Source organism: Octopus bimaculoides, chromosome 7, assembly GCF_046866305.1.
Source record: "Octopus bimaculoides isolate indiv1 chromosome 7, ASM4686630v1, whole genome shotgun sequence".
Taxonomy (NCBI): domain Eukaryota; kingdom Metazoa; phylum Mollusca; class Cephalopoda; order Octopoda; family Octopodidae; genus Octopus; species Octopus bimaculoides.
In genome coordinates, this window is record NC_142934.1 from 56,105,599 (window position 1) to 56,129,980 (window position 24,382).

Here is a 24,382-nt window from a genome sequence, read left to right on the forward strand (position 1 = left end):
TTTACGCTCCCATAACTTAGCAGTTCAGCAAAAGAGACTGATAATTAACAACCAGGCTTAAAAAAAAAAGAAGAAAGAAAAGTTCAAGGTTGGTGCCCCAGCATAGCTACAGTCTCTTGATTGAAACCAGTAAAAGATAAAAGATATACATATGTATATAGATATATAAAGTATGTTGTTGGTAACAAAAGTACTTAAGTTTCATGCCATGAAAGCAAATGTTCTGATATTCCCTAGTGATTTTAGCTTACAGTTATTGTCTTGGCAATCATCAGTTTTGTTCGTCAATGTAACTATAACCCAAATTACCTTGGTATAAGCTGGACATTTGCCCCCATGGCACAAAACTTTGTTTATTAGTAACAATATAGTGTGTACACACGCACACACACATCAATAATTCTCATAATTATTGAGTGCATATTTTGCCAAGCTTATCAACAAAAGAATAGTTAGTTTCCCAACCACATGGTTCCACTGTATGGCACTTTTGGCAAGTGTCTTCTATTATGGCCCCCAAACCAACCAAAGCCTTGTGAATGTATTTGGAAACTGGAAAAAGCTCATCATACATATATATATATATATATATATATATATATATATATATATGTATATATATATATATTTGAATGTGTCTTTGCCTCTGTGATTGTAACCTACTACTGCTTGACAACCAGTACCAGTTTGTTTACATCCTTGTAACTTAGTGGTTTGGCAAAAGAGACTGATAGAATAAGTGACAGGCTTTTAAAAAATAAGTACTGGAGTCAATTCAGTCGACTAAAAACTCTTCAAAGTGGTGTCCCAGCAAGACCACACTCAAATGACCAAAAAGTGAAATTGTAAGATACCACACGAGTGGAAATATATATGAAAGAAGGTTTGAAAATGCAATTTTAAAGATATTTATTCACTTTACCGGTTTCACTTTTTTAGAAAAAGATTGTCAAAATATAAAGCTTTATATAAGCTTTGTAGTGTTAAGTACAGGTTGTCACAAAAGTATTAAAATACAACCTGTACTTAACGCTACAAAGCTTATATAAAGCTTTATATTTTACTTTTGACAATCTTTTTCTAAAAAAGTGAAACCATTTGCAAACCTTCTTTCAGATATATATATATATATATATATATATATATGTGTGTGTGTGTGTGTGTGTGTGTTGGTGGCACATAAAAAGTACCCAGCACACTCTGTTAAGTGGTTGGCATTAGGCGGGGCATCTAGCTGTAGAAAACATGCCTCAACAGACAACGGGAGTCTGGACAGCTCTGTACTAGCCAGCTTCATGTCAAACCATCCAGCCCATGCCAGCATGGAAAGTAGGCATTAAACAATGATGATGATAATGATGCACGGTTATAGTTCTGTGATTATAAATATTGCTTTTCCTCTACGTGATTCCAGGTTTGGTCCTACTGTGTGGCACCTTGAACAAAGATCTTCTACTATAACAACAATGGGCTGATCATTGCCTTGGTAGACAGAAACTTGGAAGCCCATCTTAACACCATATATGTGTATGTGTGAGAAAACTATTTCAATGCAATCTCATTTACGCCACTTGATGAAAACTATGTCTTTGTATATATTCTCAGATATGCAAAATCTCTCATTGCTTCAGCTTTTGGTGTAGTAGGATCAAAGGAATGAAAATATTTCAGTTAGAAAAGAGTAAAGAGTTGATAACAAAAAGAACATCCAGCTTCAACATGCCTAGAAAATATATATATGAAAATGAATAAGAGTGTGTGTGTGAGAGAGAGAGTAAGTGAGTATGTGTGTATAAGGTGAATATATAGGGATAGATTATCCAGGCAGGTACCGCAATAGCTCTCAGGTATAATCCAGGTTTTGGCTAACCACATCTAATAGTAATAAACATCAATGATTGTTTAGTATGAGCAATTCTTCTGATGGCTAACTCTGTGTTTACTTCATTGGGTTGCATATGCAATTGCACATACTGTGCAGTAGAAATACTTGTCAGTCATTTTAACCAACCAATTATGCCATATGACTGACTGTAAAATTAAAAGAAAAGTTTTACGATGTATCAGTCTCTTGTGTTCTTTGTAATTATTTGATTGGTGTATATATATAAATAAATGTGTGTCTCTCCGCCTCCTCTATGTGTGTGTGTGTGTATATATATATATATATATATATAAAATGAATGCATAGACATATTTGGTTAAGAAGTTGGCTTCAACCATGTGATTTCAGGTTCATTCCCACTGCACAGCACTGTTCTAGCTATGGGCCAATGAAATCCTTGTTAGTGGATTTGGTAGATGGAAACTAAAACAAACTGATTCTCTCTCTCTCTCTCTCTCTCTCTCTCTCTCTCTTCTCTCTCTCTCTCTCTCTCTCTCTCTCTCTTTCTCTCTCTCTCTCTCTCTCCGTATGCGTATGTGTGTCCTTGATATCATGTGGTAGTTCTAAACAACCATTACCATACTGGTACGTCATTTGTGTTCTGTCTTCTGTGAAAGACACGTCCAGCCATGAGAAAATATTACATTGCTTGGAAACAGGAAGTCTACAGTCTTAGAAATTCTACTTCAATGAACTTTGTCTGGTCCATCTAAGCATAGAAAGTGACTGTGATTGTGATGATGATGCTGAGGATAATGGTGGTGATCACTGTGTCATCTTTTGCTCGTTTCAGTCATTGGCCATGCTGGGGCAGAGCCTTGAAGGGTTTTTGTGAAATGAAATGACCCCAGTATTTACTGGAGATCAGCAGGCAAGTTGGAAAAGCATCCTTCACATTTGCCATGCTGACAAAGAGAATCTGAGAGAAGAGAAAACTAACTCCAAACACCAAGATTGTTGTCTACAAGGCATGTGTCCTTAACATACTACTTTATGGCAGTGAGATACAGAACCTCTACTCCAGATAGGATCAGCGCCTCAATGTCTTACACCTTTGTAGCCTGGGATGCATTTTGGATGTCAAGTGAACTGGTCAAGTCAGCAATACTGAAGTTCTCAATTGTGCCAAGATACCTGGCATATTCACCTTTCTCCAGCAGTGCCATCTGCACTGGGTTGGTTACATATATTGTTTGCCAGATGGGAGTATCCTAAAAGACCTCCTGTATGGGCAACTGGAGACTGGCACAAGAACACAAGGACAGCCTCATCTTCATTTCAAGAATGTTTGCAAGAGAGATCTGGACATCCTGAGATGGCAAGAGGTCGTGAATGATTGCCTACAAGAGGATGGAGCAAGAGGAAGAGAAACTAAAATTTGCCACCGAAGAAAAGGCCACTTGAAGAAAGGAAAACTCATTCACACCCATAGAAAGCATCTTCAAGTGCAATCACTGCATGCAAGATTGCTGCTCCTATGTGGGCCTGTACTGCCACTGCAGACATTGCACTGCCGTCAGCAGCTGACACAAAACTATCCAGGTACAGATCCATGGTCTTATGATCACGATAAATGCTCACGCATACACAAGCACACACGCAGATAATGGTGTCATTTCAGTTTCTACCTGCCAAATCTACTATCAAGGCATTGGTCAGCCCAGGGTTATAGAAGACACTTGTCTAAGATGCCACACAGTTGAACTGAACCCAAAACCATGTGGTTAGGAAGCAAACATCTTACGACAAAGCCATACCTGCACCTGTAATGGATCTTTCTCTCTTTGAGGCCAAATTTCTTTTCATTAGCTTATTTGCCTTTTCAGCTGTGACCCTGTCATAGATCTGTATGACCATAGTTGGCTAGGACTACATACATTTCAACAGATGGTGGGGAAACTATTCCACTACTTCATACTGCTATTAATGCCATCTTTCATGTTGTATACTTAAACTATCACGAAAATATTCTATACTCAATAAAACAGACTTAGTTGATTTTGTGGTCTTTGATCCAAGAAGGCAGTTTTTTTTGTTTTTTTTTATCAATTCTCTCAGGCTTTTACTTTTACATAAATGGATTTACAGAAAAAGCCAGAAAAATCTATATATAAATAAAAAGCAACCAAAAAGAATCTGATTGGTCTTCTATAAACTTCATTTGTTTTATTTTGCGTATATATATATATATATATAAATACACACACACACACACACACACACACACACACACACACACACACACACACACACACACACTCTCTCTCTCTCTCTTTCTCTCTCTCTCTCTCTCTCTCTCTTTCTCTCTCTCTCTTTCTCTCTCTCTCTCTCTCTCTCTTCTCTCTCTCTCTCTCTCTCTCTCTCTCTCTCTCTCTCTCTCTCTCTCTCTCTCTCTCTCACATATATATACATAGGCATACATACATTTTTTTAATATTTTTCTGGTGTGATTATAGCTGATCCGACACATTTACTTTATTCGTGCAAATTTTACCAAGTCATGAGATAGATCAATATTCAAAATAGCTGGAATATTTATGCTATGAATTAAGGAATTTTAATGTCAAAATGTGTTAGAAATTCTCTTTGACATAAGAAATCTGTGTGTGTGCATCTGTGTGTATATGCACACACATACACACACATTCATACCTATGTACATGTAGTCATAGTTATATGTATGTAGGCTACATACAAAGACTTATTCGTATGTATGTATATATATCTACATACATACCCACATGTACTTAGAAAGACGTGCACATACATGTATGCATATATATATATATATATATATAATTTTATGTAAGCAGTTCTGATCATTTAACTAGCATAATTTTCTGTGCATCATTGACTGCCTATTAAATCTTCATGGTGCCATTTTACCATTTTAGTCTGCAGAAAGAAGTAGCACTGACTTGTAGATCAGAAGAATAATTATAGTAATTTCCATTTCCATAGCATCATCAGTAATTTCATATTTTATTGAGTGATATAAATATTTTAGTATCCAATGTTTCTGCCAACAGGTAGCTAATGTTAAAATATGGATTTTTTTTTCTCCTTCTCCGGTGATATTGAGAGAGAGAGAGAGAGAAAAGAAATATAGAAAGAATTAAAAGAACATGAAAATGATGAAGTTAATATATTTTGTCAGTGCCAACTTTTTATTTCTAGTAAGGCATGGAAAACATTTACATAAAAATTTATATACATTGATGTACTCTCTCCATAGTTCAGCTATAAAATAAATAACATTCAGTAGAATTGCTGTGCATAGTTTGTTGAACTGCAGAACCTTATGCATTGTCTGAATCTTTCTGCATTGACACAAGCAGGTCGACACCATCATCATCATTTTAACTTCCACTTTTCCATGCTTGCATGGGTCAGATGGAATTTGTTGAAACGAATTTTCAATGACCAGATAACCTCCCTTTTTGGCAACCTTCATATTTCCTAGCAAGGTAATATTTTTTTCCCCATGACCATGTAAGATTGGAAATGGATGACACTGCTTGTATGATGATGATGATGCTTGGCTGGAGACATGTGCGCACACACACAATTGCCTCTGCGTACATGTATGTGTGTGTGTGTGTGTGTGTATGTATATATATATATATATATATATATATATATTGTCATGTTGAACCTTTAACCCCTACACATTTTTTTATCACTCCATTTTTTCTGCTCTCTCTCTCTCTCTCCATTTTTTTCCCCTCTCGATCTTTCCTGTCAAAGAGCATAGGCTTAAAACATGAAAAAGACTTCTCCATTCTTTCTGAGCATTAAACTAATACACCTACTTGTTTTTCCTTCACCTGTCTTCATCTTTAGTTTTCTGTAAATTTGCACTATATATATATCTATCTATATCTATATATGAGATCTGTTTCCTCTATTTATAAGGCTTAGGTTAGTTCAGGACCATAGTGGAAAATGTCAAAGGTGCCAAGCAGTGAGACTCAACCCTAAACCACATGGTTCAGAAACAAATGTCTTTGTCACACAGCTATGATTAAGCCTCTTTCTGTCTACCTCATGTGGCTTTCTTCAATCTGGGCTTTTAGTAGAAGTGTCATGCAGTAGGTCTGAACTCAAAATTACATAGATAGGAAATAAACATCTTAACCACATGTCTTTGAAAAATTGAATCCAGAATATGCAATCTTGAATTTCTACTATTATAGGTACAGACATGGACATATAGTTAAAAGGTTTCAGTCCTGCTGTCCTGTTGTCTGTACAGCACCATGGGCCTGTGTCTTCTTTTGCTCTTGTATCAGGTTGACCAAAGCCTTGTGAGTGAAATTTGATAAATGAGAACTGTGTGGAAGTTTGTCAAAGATGTGTATTTGTGTTCATGTATGTGTAGGTATATGTGTATGTTTATATATAGACACAGGCGTGGTTGTGTGGTAAGAAGTTTGCTTCCCAACCATATGGTTCTGGGTTTAGTCCCACTGCATAGCACCTTGGGCAAGTGTTCTCTACTATAACCTTGAGTGGATTTGGTAGATGAAAACTACCAAAGAAGCCCATCGTATATATATGTGTGTGTGTGTGTGTTTGTATCTATGTTTGTCTCCCTACCATCACTTAACAACTGATGTTGGTGTGTTTACGTACCCATTTGTTAGTGGTCTGGTAAAAGAGGTTGATAGAAGAAGTACTAGGCTTACAAAGAATAAATCCTGGGGTCGATTTCTTTGACTAGAAAACTTTTGATGGTGGTGCTACAGCATGACTGCTGTCAAATGACTGAAACAAGTAAAGAAATATATATAATATCATTGAAGAAATAGAGCCAACAAGAAGTACGGTTAGATAGCTATTTAATAAACATTACACATGTTTCGATACAACCTAGATCCACATATAAACAGAATTTTAAGTAAACAACAGTTTACCTGTATAATGGGATCCAGTTGTATCTCCTCAGGTGATATATAATTGCTGCCCCATTAGACCTTTTGATTTCGATGCTAACACATGTATATATGTTTACAGTAATACTTCTGTTAGCTCACTGGATATGTTCCTTAACCCTTTAGCTCAGTGGTTCCCAATCATTTTTTACTTATGGACCCTTTTGATTCTTATTTAACTCTAATGGACCCCCAAAGTTATTTGATATTTTAAGAAATTCTATTTTATTTTTATAATTAAATATTAGGAATTGTGTATAAAAAAAATTGTTGGAATATTTTATGTATTGTAAAAGAGTGAGCAATTTATTGCGCATAAATTTTAACAACATAATCTTATATTTGACACTCAAGGGTCATGTGGACCCTGGCTGAGAACCACTGCTTTAGCTCTTAAACTGGGAAAATCTGGCCTCTCACTCCTACCCTACAATATCATTTTAAAAATAATCACAGCATCATTGAAATCACAAAACTAAAAAAATAATACTTGATTAATTAGAAACAATGTGAAGAAATAAGCATTATACTTGACTGTATGACGGTGCATGACTCAGTGGCGAGAGCATCGGGTTCACAATCATGAGGTAGTGAATTCGATTCCCAGACTGGGCTGTGTTGTGTTCTTGTGCAAGACACTTTATTTCATGTTGCTCCAGTCCACTCAGCTGTAGGAATGCAGTTGTGATGCCACTGGTACCAAGCTGTATCTGCCTTTCCCTTGAATAACATTGGTGGTGTGGAGAGGGGAGGCTGGTATGCATTGGTCTTCCATAAATCTTGCCTGGACTTCTGTGTCAGAGTTTAACTTTCTAGGTGCAATCCCATGGTCATTCATGACTGAAGGAGGTCTTTATCCTTTTTTATACTTGACTGTATCTAAATGTTAAAGGGTTAACCCATTACCTCCCCTAATTTTATTAACTGGAATTTTTTTTTATGAAACTTTGATTTCTAGCATAAAATAGCCTTAGAAACATGCTGGAACGATCAAAATAACATTTCTAAATAACATTTTAAATAGAAATAAGTGAGATATTGGGTGAAAAATTAGCAAACTTCATTTGAATATCAGAGAAATATACCTAGTAGATATAGCAAAAAGGTTAGATATGTGTAAATATTGACAGATAATTACAAAATTTGTAATTTTTAAGTGATATCATATGAGATCACTGGCAGGTAATGGGTTAAACAAGTGGTGAAGGGTAAGCTAAGCACTAAAGGGTTTTACAAAAAAAAAAAAAAAAAGCAATGCTAAATGAAACAGTGCTATACATGCTCATTGTATCATAACTAAGAGTTATAAACTTGGTAAGCAGTTTTTATCAGTAATACAAATGAAGGTGATAGACATCACCAAATGACTAAAAAAAAATTCCAGCGACCTGCTGTCACACCTTTCGAAGCACCCAATAACTTGAGATAACCTCATGCAATGTGATGTCTCACATTGTGATTTAAAGTTAAGATAAAATTAGAAAGCAAGTTTTAATTAAAATCTAATGCTATTATAAATTACGTAGCAGTTGATTTAATCAACTTTAATCACAATTACACAGTTTTACTGACCATTAATTTCGCAGAAAAGTAGCAGTGAGAAATAAGAACAGTTAATGCATAGCTACAACTATGGTTCAGGCCAGAGTTTGTTTTTTTTAATTTTTTTTTTACTCCATATTGGTTGATTTTTTTGAAGAATGCATTTAACCCTTCAGCATTCAAATTACACTGTCAAATATAATGCATATTTATTCATAGTTTTGAATTAATCATGCAGGCATGGCTGTGTGGTAAGAAGCTTCCTTCCCAACCACATGGTTCCAGGTTCAGTCCCACTGTGTAGCACCTTCTGCTTTAGTGCCTTCTGCTGTAGCCTCGGGTTGACCAAAGCCTTGTGAGTGGATTTGGTAGAGGGAAACTGAAAGAAACCGGTCATATATATATATATATACATATATATATATATATATATATATATATATATATTGGGTCATCTCGTAAATAATGTGGTTTTTTCAATTGCATGAAATGAAAGTTAGAGGGGGATGGGATAAACTACCTGCATCAACTTGCTATAAAAGCAGGTAGTAATTTTACCTTGTATTTATTCTTAGTGAGAGTTTTGAAGAGTGCAATTCGATTTTAAGTTATTTTTCGAAGCTACAATGGGAGTGACAAAGAAGCGTATTTGGCATATTTTACTTTATAAGTTCAATTAAGGCAACAATGCAACTGACAGAAAGTGCAAGGAATATTAATGCAGTATATGAGAACCAGACAATACATGTAAGCTAGTGTCACCAGTAGTTCCAGAAATTCTAAGCCGGAAACTACAGCCTAGAAGACGAGCCTGATCTGTGGAGCTCAATGAGGATGTCCTGCAAACCCTGGTGGAACTAAATCCGATAGTAGATGTTGAGGAACTAGCATAGAAACTCTGATTTGGTCATTCAACCATTCATCAACATCTGCGTGCCATTAGAAATGTCAGCAAATTGGCTTCTATGGATTCCTCACAAACTTTCCAAGTCTCATCATGTGCAGAGAGTGAATGTGTGCTATTCTTTGACGTCACATCTCATGAATTAACCTTTTTTTGGACCAAATAGTGGCTGGTGATGAGATGTGGGTTCTCAGTAAAAACATCAAGTGCCAAAGACAGTGGGTAGGGAAAGGAGAAACACTAACACTCCAAGCTAAAGGAGGTATTCACCTATGTAAGGTATCTGTTTAGTGAGATATGAAAAGTTTAGTCCACTTTGAACTTTTAAACCCAAACCAACAACTGTGACTAGCTTGAGTGGCTTAAGTCAGCGCTAGAAGAAAAATGACCATCTTTGGTTTCAAGATGAAAGGTGTTCTTCCATTAGGATAATGCTCAGCCACATAAAGTGAGGATGACATTCCAAAGGCTGGAGCAGTTTGAATGGGAAACGATGCCCCACCCAACATATTCGGCGGACATTGCTCCATCTGATTATCATTTATTCCGCAGTCTTCAAAATCATTTGGATGGAAAAACTATGAATTCTGTAGACAAGGTCAGAACAGTACTGGAGGAATATTTTTCATCAGGGACAAGTGAATTTTGGAAGAGGGGCCTTGCAAACCTACCAGATAGATGGAAGAGCATTGTAGAAAATGAAGGAGAGTATATTTTAGATTAAAAAAGAACTTTGTTTATCTTAATTTTGAAAAATAAACGAAGTATAAAAAGCTGCATTATTTATGAGATGACCCAAAATATTTGTATCTATATATTTATATCTTTGTATCTGTTTTTGTCACTCTCACCATTGCTTGACAACCAGTGTTGGTGTATTTATGTTCCTGTAACTTAGCAGTTCAGCAAAAGCGACCAATAAAATAAGTGCTAGGCTTACAAAGAATAAGTCATGGGGTTGATTTCTTCAACTAAAAAACCCTAGTGCTCCAGCATGTCTGCAGTCAAATGACTGAAACCAGTAAAAGAACATATTATTGCCTTTATGATTTCAAGGATGTAACTGTTTATATTTAAAATGATATTGCGTGAAGTGTGAGAGGCCAGATCTGTCTGATTTGAACATAGAAACAGGTAGAATATTTGGGCTGGACATCGCCAGTTTAATTGCTAATGGGTAAATGTCTGCTGCATTTGATTGGGTCTTCTCTCATGAAGCAATTCACAGTTTCAGGGTATTGTGTTCACAATATCTTCATTTTATAACTTTATGTGAAACTGAGCTCACATACTCCTGCATGTGCTCCCTTACTTATTCTTCCCCTTTCACTTGTTCTTTCATTAGCTCCCTCCACTGTACATGTTCGCTCATTCATCCTCATATACTTCACACCTGTACTCCTTCATGCTAACTTGGACTTTCCTTATAAGTTAGCTATTAATGGCTGCCCTTGTCAATTGCACCATGTTAGTGTAGAATACTGTGACTAAAACAATTCCTAGTTCAATTATTTTGATTCTGAGATCAACAAATTACTATATTTGCTGGTGTATACAACTCATGCCTTTTTTTACAAGAATTCTTTATAGAACAAACAAATTTATATGCTTTGTCATACTCCTATTGAAAGATATTGAATGTGGTTTTGCATGGGAAAATGTTTTATTCTGTTCATGTAAATATATTGTTACAATACACTAGAATAAAACATAAAGCCATACAATTACTGTCTCAACTTGATATTCTTTCAGATCACCTGTATAGTTTTCTATATTTTTGGTCTAGCAAATTGCTATGCAGGATGTAAAAACTCATATTATGGGCTGTGATATTTGTAAATGCGGTAAGCCACCAGGATAATGTACCACTGCTATGTATGGTTTTGTTGTCAGCTACTGTGGCTGGGCCTCTCTGTTCCATATTGATTTTGTCAGCTATCAGTAAACCTACAGAATTCAAGAATCTTCATTTGTGAAACCAAATGTTGATGATTCCTTGACCTAAGTAAACCTTTGCGCTTATAAGAATTATCATTGTCATCATTTTAATGCCCACTTTTCCATGCTTGCATATGTTGGGTGGAATTTATTGAAGCAGATTTCTATGGTCAGATGCTGTTCTTGTTGCCAACCTTCACCTATTTCCAATGAAGATATTTCCCCATGACTGGACATGTTTTCATAGAAGATTGGAAACGGACGCCACTTGCATGATGATGACACTTGCTTACAACTATCATGCAGTGTCAAAGCAAAGAAAGAGAATTGCACATGCGTGCACACACACACACACACACACACACACAGAGGGTGTGATAGGTAAATTGTCAGGATTTTGTATTTTTAATTTCACGTATGTGTACTGTTTGTTTTTGATTTTGTCGACTACACAGTATAGTAGGAGGTCAGTTGGGCACCATCTGTGAGAAAAACAGCACCATGATACATTTCACTTTGCCAGAAATTTGGAAACGATTACCTGGTATTCATGCCAGAAACTCCAGTACAAACAGATGGTGAACACACAGAACAACCATTGCTTTGCTGTGTCCTCAAAACATGTACCAAGAATGATAAAAATCAAACATCCAGTCAACATCATGGGGTTTGGAGTAATCACTAGTGATGATGGCATTCTCCATTCATCTTCTCACACGGCCTCAGACTCAACATTGGAGGCCTACATGAAGTGCCTGGAGGAGGTAGTGCTGCCCTGGGTCAAGAGGGTGGCTGCTGGAAGACCCTATGTCTGGCAACAGGACTCTGCACCATGCCAGACAAGTAGAAGAACCCAGTCATGGCTGTCAGACAATTTCTGCAACCACATCACCCCTAATATCTAGCCACCTAACTCCCCAGACTGCAGCCCCCTTGATTATTATGTGTGGAGCAAAGTTGAACGAGAGACCAATAAAGCTCTTTGTAACACCAAAGATGAACTGAAGGCAAGGATTGACAACATTCACTTCCTTAAACAAGGAGATCATCCAGAAGAGTTGCAGGAGATTCTGAAGTCGTCTGGAGGCAGTGGTTGAATCCAACAGGGATTTTATTAAATAAATTTACTCTTTAGTATTTCAAGATATTTTTATGTAATTTTGGTAAATATATCTGTTAAAATGAGATATCAGTGTTATTTTCATTTTTGCGTAATTTAGACACTAATATATTCACTGCACCCTCTGTGTGTGTGTGAGTGTGTGTGTGTGTGTGTGTGTGTGTGCGTGTGTGTGCGTGTGTGTGTATGTATATATAATGTATATGTATGTATGTATACATACACACACATAAATGACAGGCTTCTTTCAATTTCTGCCTACCAGATCCACTCGCAGGTCTTTGATTGACCAAGGTGTATAGTAAGAGCCACTTGCCCAAGGTGTTATACAGTGGAACTTAACCCAGAACCATATGGCTGGGAAGTGAACTTCTTGCCACACAGAACAGATTTGACAAATTGTGCCTGTCATACCTCTCTGACAAATGATTTGTAATGTTTTTGAAGCAGTGGCAACAGAGACTTAAGAGCAGGTTATGAAGTTAAATTTCCTTGAAACGTTACTGCTTTACCATACTGTCTTTGCTGTGAAAATGGTGGTGACAGGGTAGTAATTGTTATAATCATAATATTATTATTATAAATACATTTAAAATCATCACTGTCATCACCACTACAATTATCAACATTATCACTTCTATTCTTGTTGCCATCACCTCCAATGACCATAAGTATATGAACCAATGAGGTTGCTTTCATGTAGACACTCAACATGTTAGAAATAGCAGTCAAATCTCCTTCAAACTATTGTACTATCTTTCAGAAAATGTGCCTGCTGGATTATGTATTCTTGGGTTTGTTGCACATAAGGAAAAAGGCTGGTTGGTTAAGACTGGAATGCCTTCAGCTATAGGGCTGTTCAGTTGGTGGGTAGCGGGTGATTAGGGGTTAAATTGTAGCAGACATATCTCCATGAGCCATCAAGAATACAGACTACCATATGATATCTCAGTCAGAAATAGCAACCAAATATTTCTCGGATCTCATGGATGGACTATGTCTGAATAAAAAAAATATGATGATGATCATGGCTGGAACACCTGATAATAGATTTTGAATTTGTTTAATTAGTGATGACGTGGAGTTTAAGCAGCAACTATACACCCCCACCACAATGATTTGTAGTTTGAAGAATAACATAGAATATAACATCTGCTTGCAGAGATTCCATGAATCTCTGTATTTGCAGAACCATCCAATTTATGCTTAATTCCCCCCCCCCCCCCGCCACACACGCATGTATATAAAAGAGGTAGGGAGAGAAGGGTAAGTGGCAGAAAGGGGGTGCAAGTTGGGAAGTTGATTGATGAGTGAGTGAAAGTAAGTAAGTTATTCAGACAGAAAATATATTTTTGGTACTATTGTTGGTTTGGTGTTAACTTCTGTTGCAGTTTAAGCATTGGAATCTCAGACATAAGACTTGTCCGATCTAATGAAGAAAAGAAAAAAAAAACATTTTCAACAAACAGAAAATAACTATATATATAAAAAAAAATCTGAAAATATTATGATTACAAAATGAATGACTGAAGAAATTTTGGCACTTATGACTATGGATATGTATGTATGTCTGTGTGTATATATATGTATACATCTATATTTTCATTTTGCTATTCTTTGTCTTTTTTCAGGAGGCTCAGTTTCAGAGATTATCTGAAAAACTTGACGTTGAAAGACAACCCGTAGCCAACAAATTGAAAAAGGTATTTAGCAAACATTAAGAATTTTATTTACTTAAATACATAAATAAATATATGTCTATATAAATATGCATGTTTTTTTTTTTTTTTAATCATCTGAAGTTACAAAGTTACTTTGTTACTTGATAAGTGCCACATGAACAAAACTCTTGGTCCTTGAGTCACTTTGTAATTTCTGCCTATTAAAAATTTTTTTAAAATGGTATATATTCATCTTTTGAGTTCTGTTTACCTTATCTGTACTAAAAAAGGTAAAAACTCTCTTCAGTCATGAATAACCATGGGATTGCTCCTAGAAAGGTTACCCTCTGAGGCACAAGTCTGTTTATGGAAGACCAGAAGTCGCCCACACATACCAGCCTCCCCTCTCCATGCCACCAATGCTATCAAAGGAAAAGGCCAATACAACTTGGCACCAGTGATGTTGCAACTCATTTCTACAGCTGAGTGAACTGGAGCAGTGTGAGATAAAGTGAGTTGCTCTCTGTCGAGGAATCAAACTCACTACCTCATAATTGTGAGCCTGACACTCAAACCATTGAGCCATGCACCTTACTGTACTACCAGACCTGTAAAATATGCAAGCATAAATGTGTGAATATATGTGGGTGAGAGAGTATGTGTCATGTTCATCTGCCAGAGTAACAAGGACCATCTAGACATCCTATGAGATGATTGATGACGTTCATGATAACTTTGTTTAAAATGAAGAGTTGTGCACCAACAACCTTACTTTCTTGCCTGTGATCATCTTCAATCCAATGGCAAGACCAGGTCAAGATGACTGGGAACAGAGACAGATGCTGGGGATGACAAATATGTCTTACTTGCCACACCTTGCTCTCTACATTTTACAATGTGTTGCTGTAGCCACTTTCTCTTCCATTGAACCATGAAGGTTTCTTCTGCAAAGTCCACTGGATCCAATCTTCACACGCATAAGTAGGCAAACCCTAATATGCCAATCAACATTTGTGGGGAAAGGTTTGTTTGGTAAAATCTGTAAAGGAATTTCTCAAGACTTCACTGAAAAACTCCAGCATTGATCCAGAATCATTGAAAAAAACCCTTATTGGTGAAAGATCTATGTGATGTAATTTCTGCTATAGTATCTTAAGTAAGCCAAGAGCAGGAGCTAGGATTAAACATCTATTACAGGCATACCACAACTTATGTTGGTAATTGATTCCAAAACATCTGAATTAACTCAAAAAAATTTAAATAATGTGAGAAAACATTTAAAAACATTTATTAGCTTATATCTGTTTTGAGACATGAAATACTTGTCACTGATAAGAACAACTTTGTGTATATGTGTACATACACACGCGCACACATATTGTGTGTGTGTATCTATAATATAGTGTGTGGTGCTAATGCCATGTAAAAAGCACCCTGTACACTCTGTAAAGTGGTTGGTATTATGAAGGGCATCCAGCTGTAGAAATTGTGCCAGAACAAATAATGAAGCCTGGTGCAGCTCCTGGTTTTACCAGTTCCTATCAAGCCGTCCTACCCATACCAGCATGGAAAACAATCATTAAATGATGATGATGATGATGTTGTTTGTACATATTTTCACATGCATTTTATTTAATTTTCCACTGCAGTATTGATTTTTAGGTGTTTTTATTATTTTTTTTTTTAAGTTTTATGTTTTTAAATATGTTTTCTGAGACTGACAATAAATCAAATAAATTGACTGAAGTTGAAGTTTACCTTTTCCATTAATTTCTTAAAAAGAAAAAGAATAACAAACAAACAAGACTGTACAAGCTGTAAAAGATGTAACATGAAACAACTTAAGTTGAGGTATGCCTGTATATGCCCATGAATGAAAAGACAAAAAAATAAACTCTTCTTGATTACTCTTGGATACATCCATGAATGATGTCATAGTTTTCATACACAAATATATGTAATGTGTGTGTGTGTGTTAGAGATGATTGAATGTGTATGCAATGACATATTACTTCTTTGCTGCCATCCACCAAACAAAATGTTACTAAGTTACTGAGTGAGAATAATGTGATGTCCTAAACTAAAATTTGGACAAGGGGCTGAGGGGAAAGAATATGCTGAAAATAAACGAGGTGTATAAAGGCTGTATACTAAAATTGTACTTATTTCACTTAATCAAGCTAAAATCATAAACATTGTTTTTAACACCCCCTAACCCCCTCCCCTCTAATCACACTTCTATTAACTTTGATTTCTACACCAAACACAGCACTACTCTGAATTATTCAACAGATCACACTTAAAATTCATCTGTAATTTTGTGCACTTGTTGACCGTTTGTTTATGTTTGTGTGTGTGGGAATGTAACTCTGTTTTGAATACTTATATGTAGTTGGTGGCTGTACAAGTTTCACTACATTTCTAGTGCATAAATTTTCATCTATGAATACATCATCACCACATGCAACACATTATAAGAAGCGTGTGTGTGTATGTATGTGTATATATATATATATAAAGTTGACCAGTAAAGTAGACATTTAATATGCTAGAAATAGACCACATGTTGTGTCTACTAAGACCTAGTAGTTCTCAAAAGAAATTCAGCGAAATACCAAACCGTAAGCGAGCAAGACATTGAAAATTACATACATAAAATTAAAAAGTTATTCGCGGACCAAAGTTTCGGAGTTAAAAATCTCTTACCGAGAAAATCTGCTCCATCTTCAGCGCGAACTGCTAGTCATAATTCTCAGAATCTTACACAAGTTGTTCACCGCTAGATATGTATATATATATATCTCTGTTAAACAATGATTATATATGTGTGTGTTGATTCTCAAGCTCATGGTCTTTGGTTCAGTTCTACAGCTTGTCACCTTGGGCAAACAAACCTGGGTCAAACAAAGCCTTCTGAGTGGATTTGGTTGATGGAAACATAAAGAAGCTTGTGTGTCTGCATGCATATTTGTGTTTCCTTGTCATGACATTGCTTGTTAGCTGTAAATGAGCATCACCATCAAATAAGTGGTGCCCTTTATTTCCAATTTTCCTGGAAAACTTGTCTGGCAAAGGAAAAATGTCACCTTATTTAGGAACAGGTGTGGGTTGATGTCAAGAAGGGCATCTGGCCATAGAAATTTTGCCTCAACATGCTTTGCTCAACCCATGTGAGCATGAAAAAGTGAACATCAAAATGATGATGATCACACATTTCACCATACTTAAAAGTTATGCTCATTTTTCATATAAATTGTTGACATCAGGCATGGCTGTGTGATAAGAAATTTGCCTACCAACCACATGGTTTCAGGTTCAGCTGCACTGCATGGCACCTTGGGTAAGTGTCTTCTACTACAACCTCAGGTTGACCAAAGTCTTGTGAGTGGGATTTGGTAGATGGAAACTGAAAGAAGCCCATCATGTGTGTGTTTGTCCTTCACTGCTTGACAACTGGTGTTGGTGTATTTACATCCCCATAACTTAACAAAAGGTGAATGATAGAAATAAGTACCAGGCTTAAAATAAATATAAAGAGTGGAGTCGATTTGTTCAACTAAAATTCTTCACGGTGGTGCCCAGCATGACCACAGGCTCATGACTGCAACAAGTAAAAGATGAAAGAACATCATAAGAATTTAGAAACTTTGAGAGAACATGACATCTTTTTTGGAACTATGAAATTCAAAGCAGATAAAGCTGCAAATAACAGAATATTATAAATATTGGATTTAAAAACCTTTGAATTTTTCTATCCAAAAGCAGCAATTTTTTTTAACACCATATTTACATTGTATTATTTGTCGTTTTATCTGCTTCAAGCTTCACCATTCCAAAGCAAAAAAAAAAAAAAATACGTATGTGTGAACTTCATTATAGTTGCTAAAATATGTGAAGTACAATAGATTACTACTGCATCCATGTCTCCCCTGGGATGCACTGTCAACTGTTGCTGGAGCTGTATTGTTAAAAAGCAGTGCATGTTCTGTGTGTGATTATTGTTCAGAAAGATTGAAAAAAACACTATATGAGAACATATAAAAGAAAGGAAGAAAAAAAGCTGTTTGATAAATTTATCTTTCACAGTCTTTCTCACCTCCACTTTTCTGTCTTTATTCATCTCTGTCTCCTCTCCACTTTCTCACTTTTGCTGCCTCTCTCTTACACTTTCTTTATTCACCCTCCCCCTTTCTCTCTCACTCACCTTCTGTCTCTCTCCCATCACTTCCTCTCTGTCTTTTTCCTTCCCATTTCTTGTCTTTTACCATCTTTCTTAGAATATATGCCTATGTAAGCATCATATTCGAATATAGCCATGTGTTATTGTCATAGAAGTGGAGGCGCAATGGCCCAGTGGTTAGGGCAGCGGACTCGCGGTCGTAGGATCGCGGTTTCGATTCCCAGACCGGGCGTTGTGAGTGTTTATTGAGCGAAAACACCTAAAGCTTCACGAAGCTCCGGCAGGGGATGGTGGTGAACCCTGCTGTACTCTTTCACCACAACTTTCTCTCATTCTTACTTCCTGTTTCTGTTGTACCTGTAATTCAAAGGGTCAGCCTTGTCACACTGTGTCACGCTGAATATCCCCGAGAACTACGTTAAGGGTGCACGTGTCTGTGGAGTGCTCAGCCACTTGCACATTAATTTCACGAGCAGGCTGTTCCGTTGATTGGATCAACTGGAACCCTCGACATCGTAAGCGATGGAGTGCCAACAACAACATATTGTTATAGAACACATTGACACACACACACACACACACACACACACAGTTCTGCATGTGTAATAATTTCTTTGGATTTCATATGGGGAGAATGAATTAAGACAAAAAAAAAAAAATTTTTTTTTTTCTAAATTTGATCCCAGTCTATTACTTATATATGTATATTATTAACCATGAGGGTATGAATGGCCAAAAGAATACTGACAACATTTGAACTGGCCATGTCCAGCCCAAATATTCCACCTGTTTGATGTTCAAACCTGCCAGATCCAGCCACTCACACCTACATTCTAAAAATAACAATCACATCATCTAATTCTCAAAACATTTCTGCTTATTTTTATTTTTTTATTTTTTTATTAAAATGTCTTTTTTAAATTTAACATCAAATGGGTATTGTGTTGATTAGATTGGTCCCTTTATTATTATTATTATTATTATTATTATTATTATTATTATTCACACCTTCTCCATCCCTAAAATAATGGAAAACAAAGTTTCAATAAGATTGAACTAAATTTCAAGGTGGTGATAACAGAAAAAAGAAGAAAAAAATCCAATTTTATGAAAAATATAATATAAAATAAAGAATATCTTAATTGAATTTCGATTTCATATTCAATACACTCTCTTCTTCCCCAACATTTCTACTTTCAAGAATCTCTTTTTTTAACTTTTTTTTTTTATCAATTTAATATTTTGAAACAGGAAATTCTTCCCCTCCCATAAAATTTATAAATCTTTCAATAAAAATTTCCACGTTTCAGTGTGCATGTATGTATATGTGAGTGTGTGTGTGTGTATATATATATATATATATATATATGTTTGTGAGTGAATGTATGTGTGAATGTGTATGTATATGTGTGTATATATATATATATATATATATATATATATATATATATATATATATATATATATATGCACTTCTTAGTATATTTAAGTTTTATTTCTGTTAGATCTAGAAGAAAAATTTTCAACTTTGTATTTATATATTATATATATTATATTTTATCTTACACTTTTTGCAATTCCTTAATTATATCTTTTGATTAGGTCTTTTCTTAGTTAATGGGATGGGCAGAACTGAAAGTTCTTGGTCTGTATTATTATTTTTATTGTTATTATTCAGGCGGTGAGCTAGCTGACTCATTAGCATGCTGGGCGAAATGCTCAAGAGGTGTTTTGTCCATCACACATTCTGAGTCAAAATTCTGCTGAGGTTGACTTTGCCTTTCATCCTTTCAGGGTCAATAGAATAAGTACCAGTTGAGCACTGGGGTCAGTGTAATCAGCTTAGACCCCCCCCCCCCTGAACATGCTGGCCTTGTGCCAGGATTTGCAATTATTATTATCATTATTATTATTAAGGCAGTGAGCTGGTAGAATGCCAGGCAAAATGTCTACCACCATTTCGTCTGTCTTTATGTTTGAGTTCAAATTCCGTCAAGCTCAATTTTGTCATTCATCCTTTTAGGGTCGATAGATTAAGTACCAGTTGAACACTGAGGTTGATGTAATCGACTTACTCCCACCTAGGAAATGGTGGCCTTGTGCCAAAATTTGAAACCAGTATTGCTGTAGACGTTAATTTTTAAGGCAGAATAGTTAGCATATCAGGTAAAATGCTTAGCGCCATTTCATCCGTCCTTATATTCTAAGTTCAAAATCAGCCATGGTCAACTTTGCCTTTCATCCTTTTAGGATTGATGAAATAAGTACCAGTTGAACACTGGGGTCAATATAATCAACTGAAGTCATGCACCTTCACTCTCTGAACTGTAGAGAAAAGGAATAGAGAAAGCGATAGAGAAAGGAAAGCATCAGTCATTTACAATGACAATTAGACTGGGATCTAGTTTTTTTTTCATTCGTAAAATATGCATTTTTTTAAAAGGCAATCAAAAATCTGAATCAATTATAATAATGTAGCCTTCCAGTCTCATTGCTTTGAAAGTATGATGTTGAGGAGAAATAAAATTGGAGAAAAATGTTACAGAGGTTTAAAAATCAAAGAAAACCATATATTTTTAGCCAATAGCGAGACAGAAATTTTCTGCATTGAGCAGAGCGGTGTCAACTTTTAAGATTGTACCTTGTGAAATTTAGAGTTTAGCATCTGACCTGTTCATTGTAGGTTTCTAAATAAACAGAAATACCTAATATAATCAACATGTAGCATCGTACTGTTTCATTGATTATATTGTTTTTTTTTAAATTTGTAATATTAATATATTTGTCTGCTTGTGTTTACTTTATGCATATTTCAGTATTACGATTACCTGTCATGTATTAGTGTACATCATTAATATATGTGTGTGTGTGTGTGTGTGAAAAGGTGAGGCGTCTGTCTCAAAAACTTCACAGTTGAGTAAAGTTTTCATGCTTGGATTTGTAAACTACGATAAGAATAACACTGGTTAACAAAGAATTTCTCTGAAGAAAACGTATACCTGTATCTTATGTTTTTGTGAAATGTTCTTAATTAGCAATGCACCTTCTGCTATTAATGCTGAATTACTGATTATATTTACAGTAATTAATGCAGGGAGAAATCACCTTAATTTGCAATAAAAATACTTTTAAAAAATGAAGGTAAGCAGCACTAATAACAGTGAACCACAGCGCAGCATGTGTTTGTCATGGTAACAAGCTGCTAATGCTACGCTGTCTGTTGATTGGCTAAAGTTATCCAAATTTCCTAACTTTAATGCCAAATAACATCAGATTCTTTAATTTACGAGATAAAGTAACTGGTGATTGCAATCAAAATTCAGAGTTGCATCGATACAACAAAATTGAAAATGATCTGAACAAAATTAAGGGGGGACTCATTTTGCGAACGAGAAAGACCAGATCCTTAAACTGAAATACGATCAATCTTTTCTAGCTTCTTTACTTTTAACAGTGAAGAGGGAAAACATTTGGTAATGAATAGAAGGAAAGTCTTTCAGGTATTTGCCTTCTTATTCTGGTAGTTCTAGAACAGTCGAGTGTTAGTTCTCTCCTCTTCCCCCCTCCCCCTGATACTTATTTTGCCTTCTTTCATAGTTCATTTAGTTGGTGGGGAAAGGCCATATTTTCTTCAGGCACATTTAACGTTTTCTCTGCAAACTACAAACAAGCCTCTCTCCCTTTTTATTTTTTCATACAAAAACTAATGTAAATTTCGAACGGGGTATAGCTGTGAAAAGAGTCCATAGAAATGGATAACACCCCATACAAAATGGGTGGAGGAGAAAAGTTGCCAACAGGTGGCTACACGAAATTCAACTGTATACTTTAAAGAGTGTCTTCTACTATAACCTTGGGCCGACCAAAGCCATATGAGTGAATTTGGTTGGCAGAAACTGAAAGAAACCTGTCATATATATGCATATACTTATGTGTTTGTGTCTGTGTTTGTCCCCTCACCACCATTGTTTGACAGCTGATGGTGTGTTTGCGTCACCATAACTTAGCTGTTCGGCAGAAGAGACATAGAATATGCACCAGGCTTACAGGGAATAAGTCTAGGGGTCTATTTCTTCAACTAAAGGGCGATGCTCCAGCATAGCCACCATCATATGACTGAAACTGATAAAAGAATAACAGAACATTCCGTACCACTAAACCAAGAAGGTTCTTTGAATATGTACGATGTATTTTAAGTCTAAAAAGTAATTCTGTTTACGTTTGCATAACTCAGATATTTTGGTTGGATTATAGAGTTATCAGTTTTTACACTTCTTTCTATATTCTGTAACTGTCACAATATAGAAACATTTCTCATGGCACCAGCACGCAATTTGCAATTTGTTTTCTGTGAATTTTTCACAGGCCCAGCTAGTTATTATTATTGAGGCAGTGCGCTGGCAGAATCGTTAGCATACCAAGCAAAATGCTTTGCAGCGTTTTGCCAGTCTTTACATTCTGAGTTCAAATTCCACAAAAGTCAACTTTGCCTTTCATCCTTCCAAGGTTAATAAAATTAGTACCAGATGAGCACTAGAGTTAGTTGATGTAATCGACTTAACCACCAATCTTCCTGAGCTTGCTGGCCTTGTGCTAAGATTTGAAACCATTATTATTATTATTATTATTATTATTATTATCTAAAGTGACAACTGGCAGAATTGTTATCACGTCAGGCAAAATTCTTAGCAGCGTTTCATCCATCCTTACATTCTGAGTCCAAAATTTCACCCAGGTCATCTTAGCTTTTCATCCTTTTGGGGTTGATGTAATCATCTAGCCCCTGTCTTCAAATTTCAGGCCATGTGCCTATCATAAAAAGAATTATCTAAGGCAATCATCATCATCATTATCATCGTTTAACGTCCGCTTTCCATGCTAGCATGGGTTGGACGATTTGACTGAGGACTGGTGAAACCAGATGGCTACACCAGGCTCCGATCTGATTTAGCAGAGTTTCTACAGCTGGATGCCCTTCCTAACGCCAACCACTCTGAGAGTGTAGTAGGCGCTTTTACGTGTCACCCGCACGAAGGCCAGTCAGGCGGTACTGGCAACGGCCACGCTCAAAATGGTGTATTTTATGTGCCACCCGTACAAGAGCCAGTCCAGGGGCACTGGCAACGATCTCGCTCGAAAGTCCTTACACATGCCACGGGCACAAGTGCCAGAAAGGCGACGCTGGGCACCAGCAATGCGCTGGCAAAATCATCACAGCACCAGACAAAATACTTACTGGCATTTCATCTATGTGTTTCAAGTTCAAATTCTGCCAATCATCTTTTCAGGGTCAGTGAAATAAATGCCAGCATTATTCCATGCTACTTCTAAAAGAAGTTATAATTTTGATTCATTTTTTTTTTTGTTTACCTGCACACACACAGGCACACACACGCACGCACGCAATCACTCCTTACTGTCATGAAAGCAGTAGAGACAGTGCACTCGCATTATGTAATGTAGTTTTAGATATGCAAAGGATGGAGCATGTGTACGGAGATCAAATATTGTGAATCACTGCTGACATGATAGCAGCAATAACTTCAACATAGAAAAAAAAGATTTTAATGCTGTGTGTGTGTCTGTCTATCTATTTATCTCCCTCCCTCACTCCCTCTCATGCCACTATCTCTCTCACTCCACCCTTCCTCTCACAATTTTCTCTCCCTCTCTCACACTTTCCCCTCCCTCTCTCACAATTTCCCCTCCCTCTCTCACAATTTCCTCTCCCTCTCTCACAATTTCCTCTCCCTCTCTCATACTTTTCTCTACCTCTCACTCTTTTCTCTCCCTCTCCTCATTCTTCCCCCTCCCTCTCTTTTCACAGTGTCTTTAGACATATCAATGTAAGTTATAGCATTTATGACCCTTTAATCAGGAGGGAGGGATGATACTCAGGGCTTATGATACTGGTGGGAGACCTTTCCTAAATGCTTGCAGTAGAATGAACTCTCCTAAAATCACCTGATGTTTATATTGAGTGTGGCTGTTTTCTTCCTAACCACATGGTTCCAGATTCAGTCTCACTGTGTGGCATTTTGGGTTAGTGTCTTCTTTTAAAACTTAACAGTAACCAAAGCCTTTTGGGTGGATTTGATTTAATTGACAGAAACTGAAAGATATATGCGTGCGTGTTTTTGCATCTTCTTTTCTTGACATAGTGTGAAAATTGTAAATGAGTGTTGCTCTCATACAATTGAGGTCATTCATTTCCAATA

General features: G+C 36.3%; 1 protein-coding gene across 8 annotated transcripts in view; it reads left to right on the forward strand.

Moving 5' to 3' along the window:
* LOC106881306 (splicing regulator ARVCF) overlaps positions 1-24,382 on the forward strand; it is a 339,837-nt gene that overhangs the window by 100,436 nt on the left and 215,019 nt on the right. For all 8 annotated transcript variants that reach the window (XR_016242633.1, XM_089355327.1, XM_089355329.1 and 5 more), the window contains exon 3: positions 13,955-14,026. Coding sequence is in view for 5 of the 8 variants with exons in the window: in XM_089355327.1 (XP_089211453.1) it covers positions 13,955-14,026 (72 nt within the window). In the remaining 3 variants the exon portion in view is untranslated. The remainder of the gene's footprint in view (positions 1-13,954; positions 14,027-24,382) is intronic.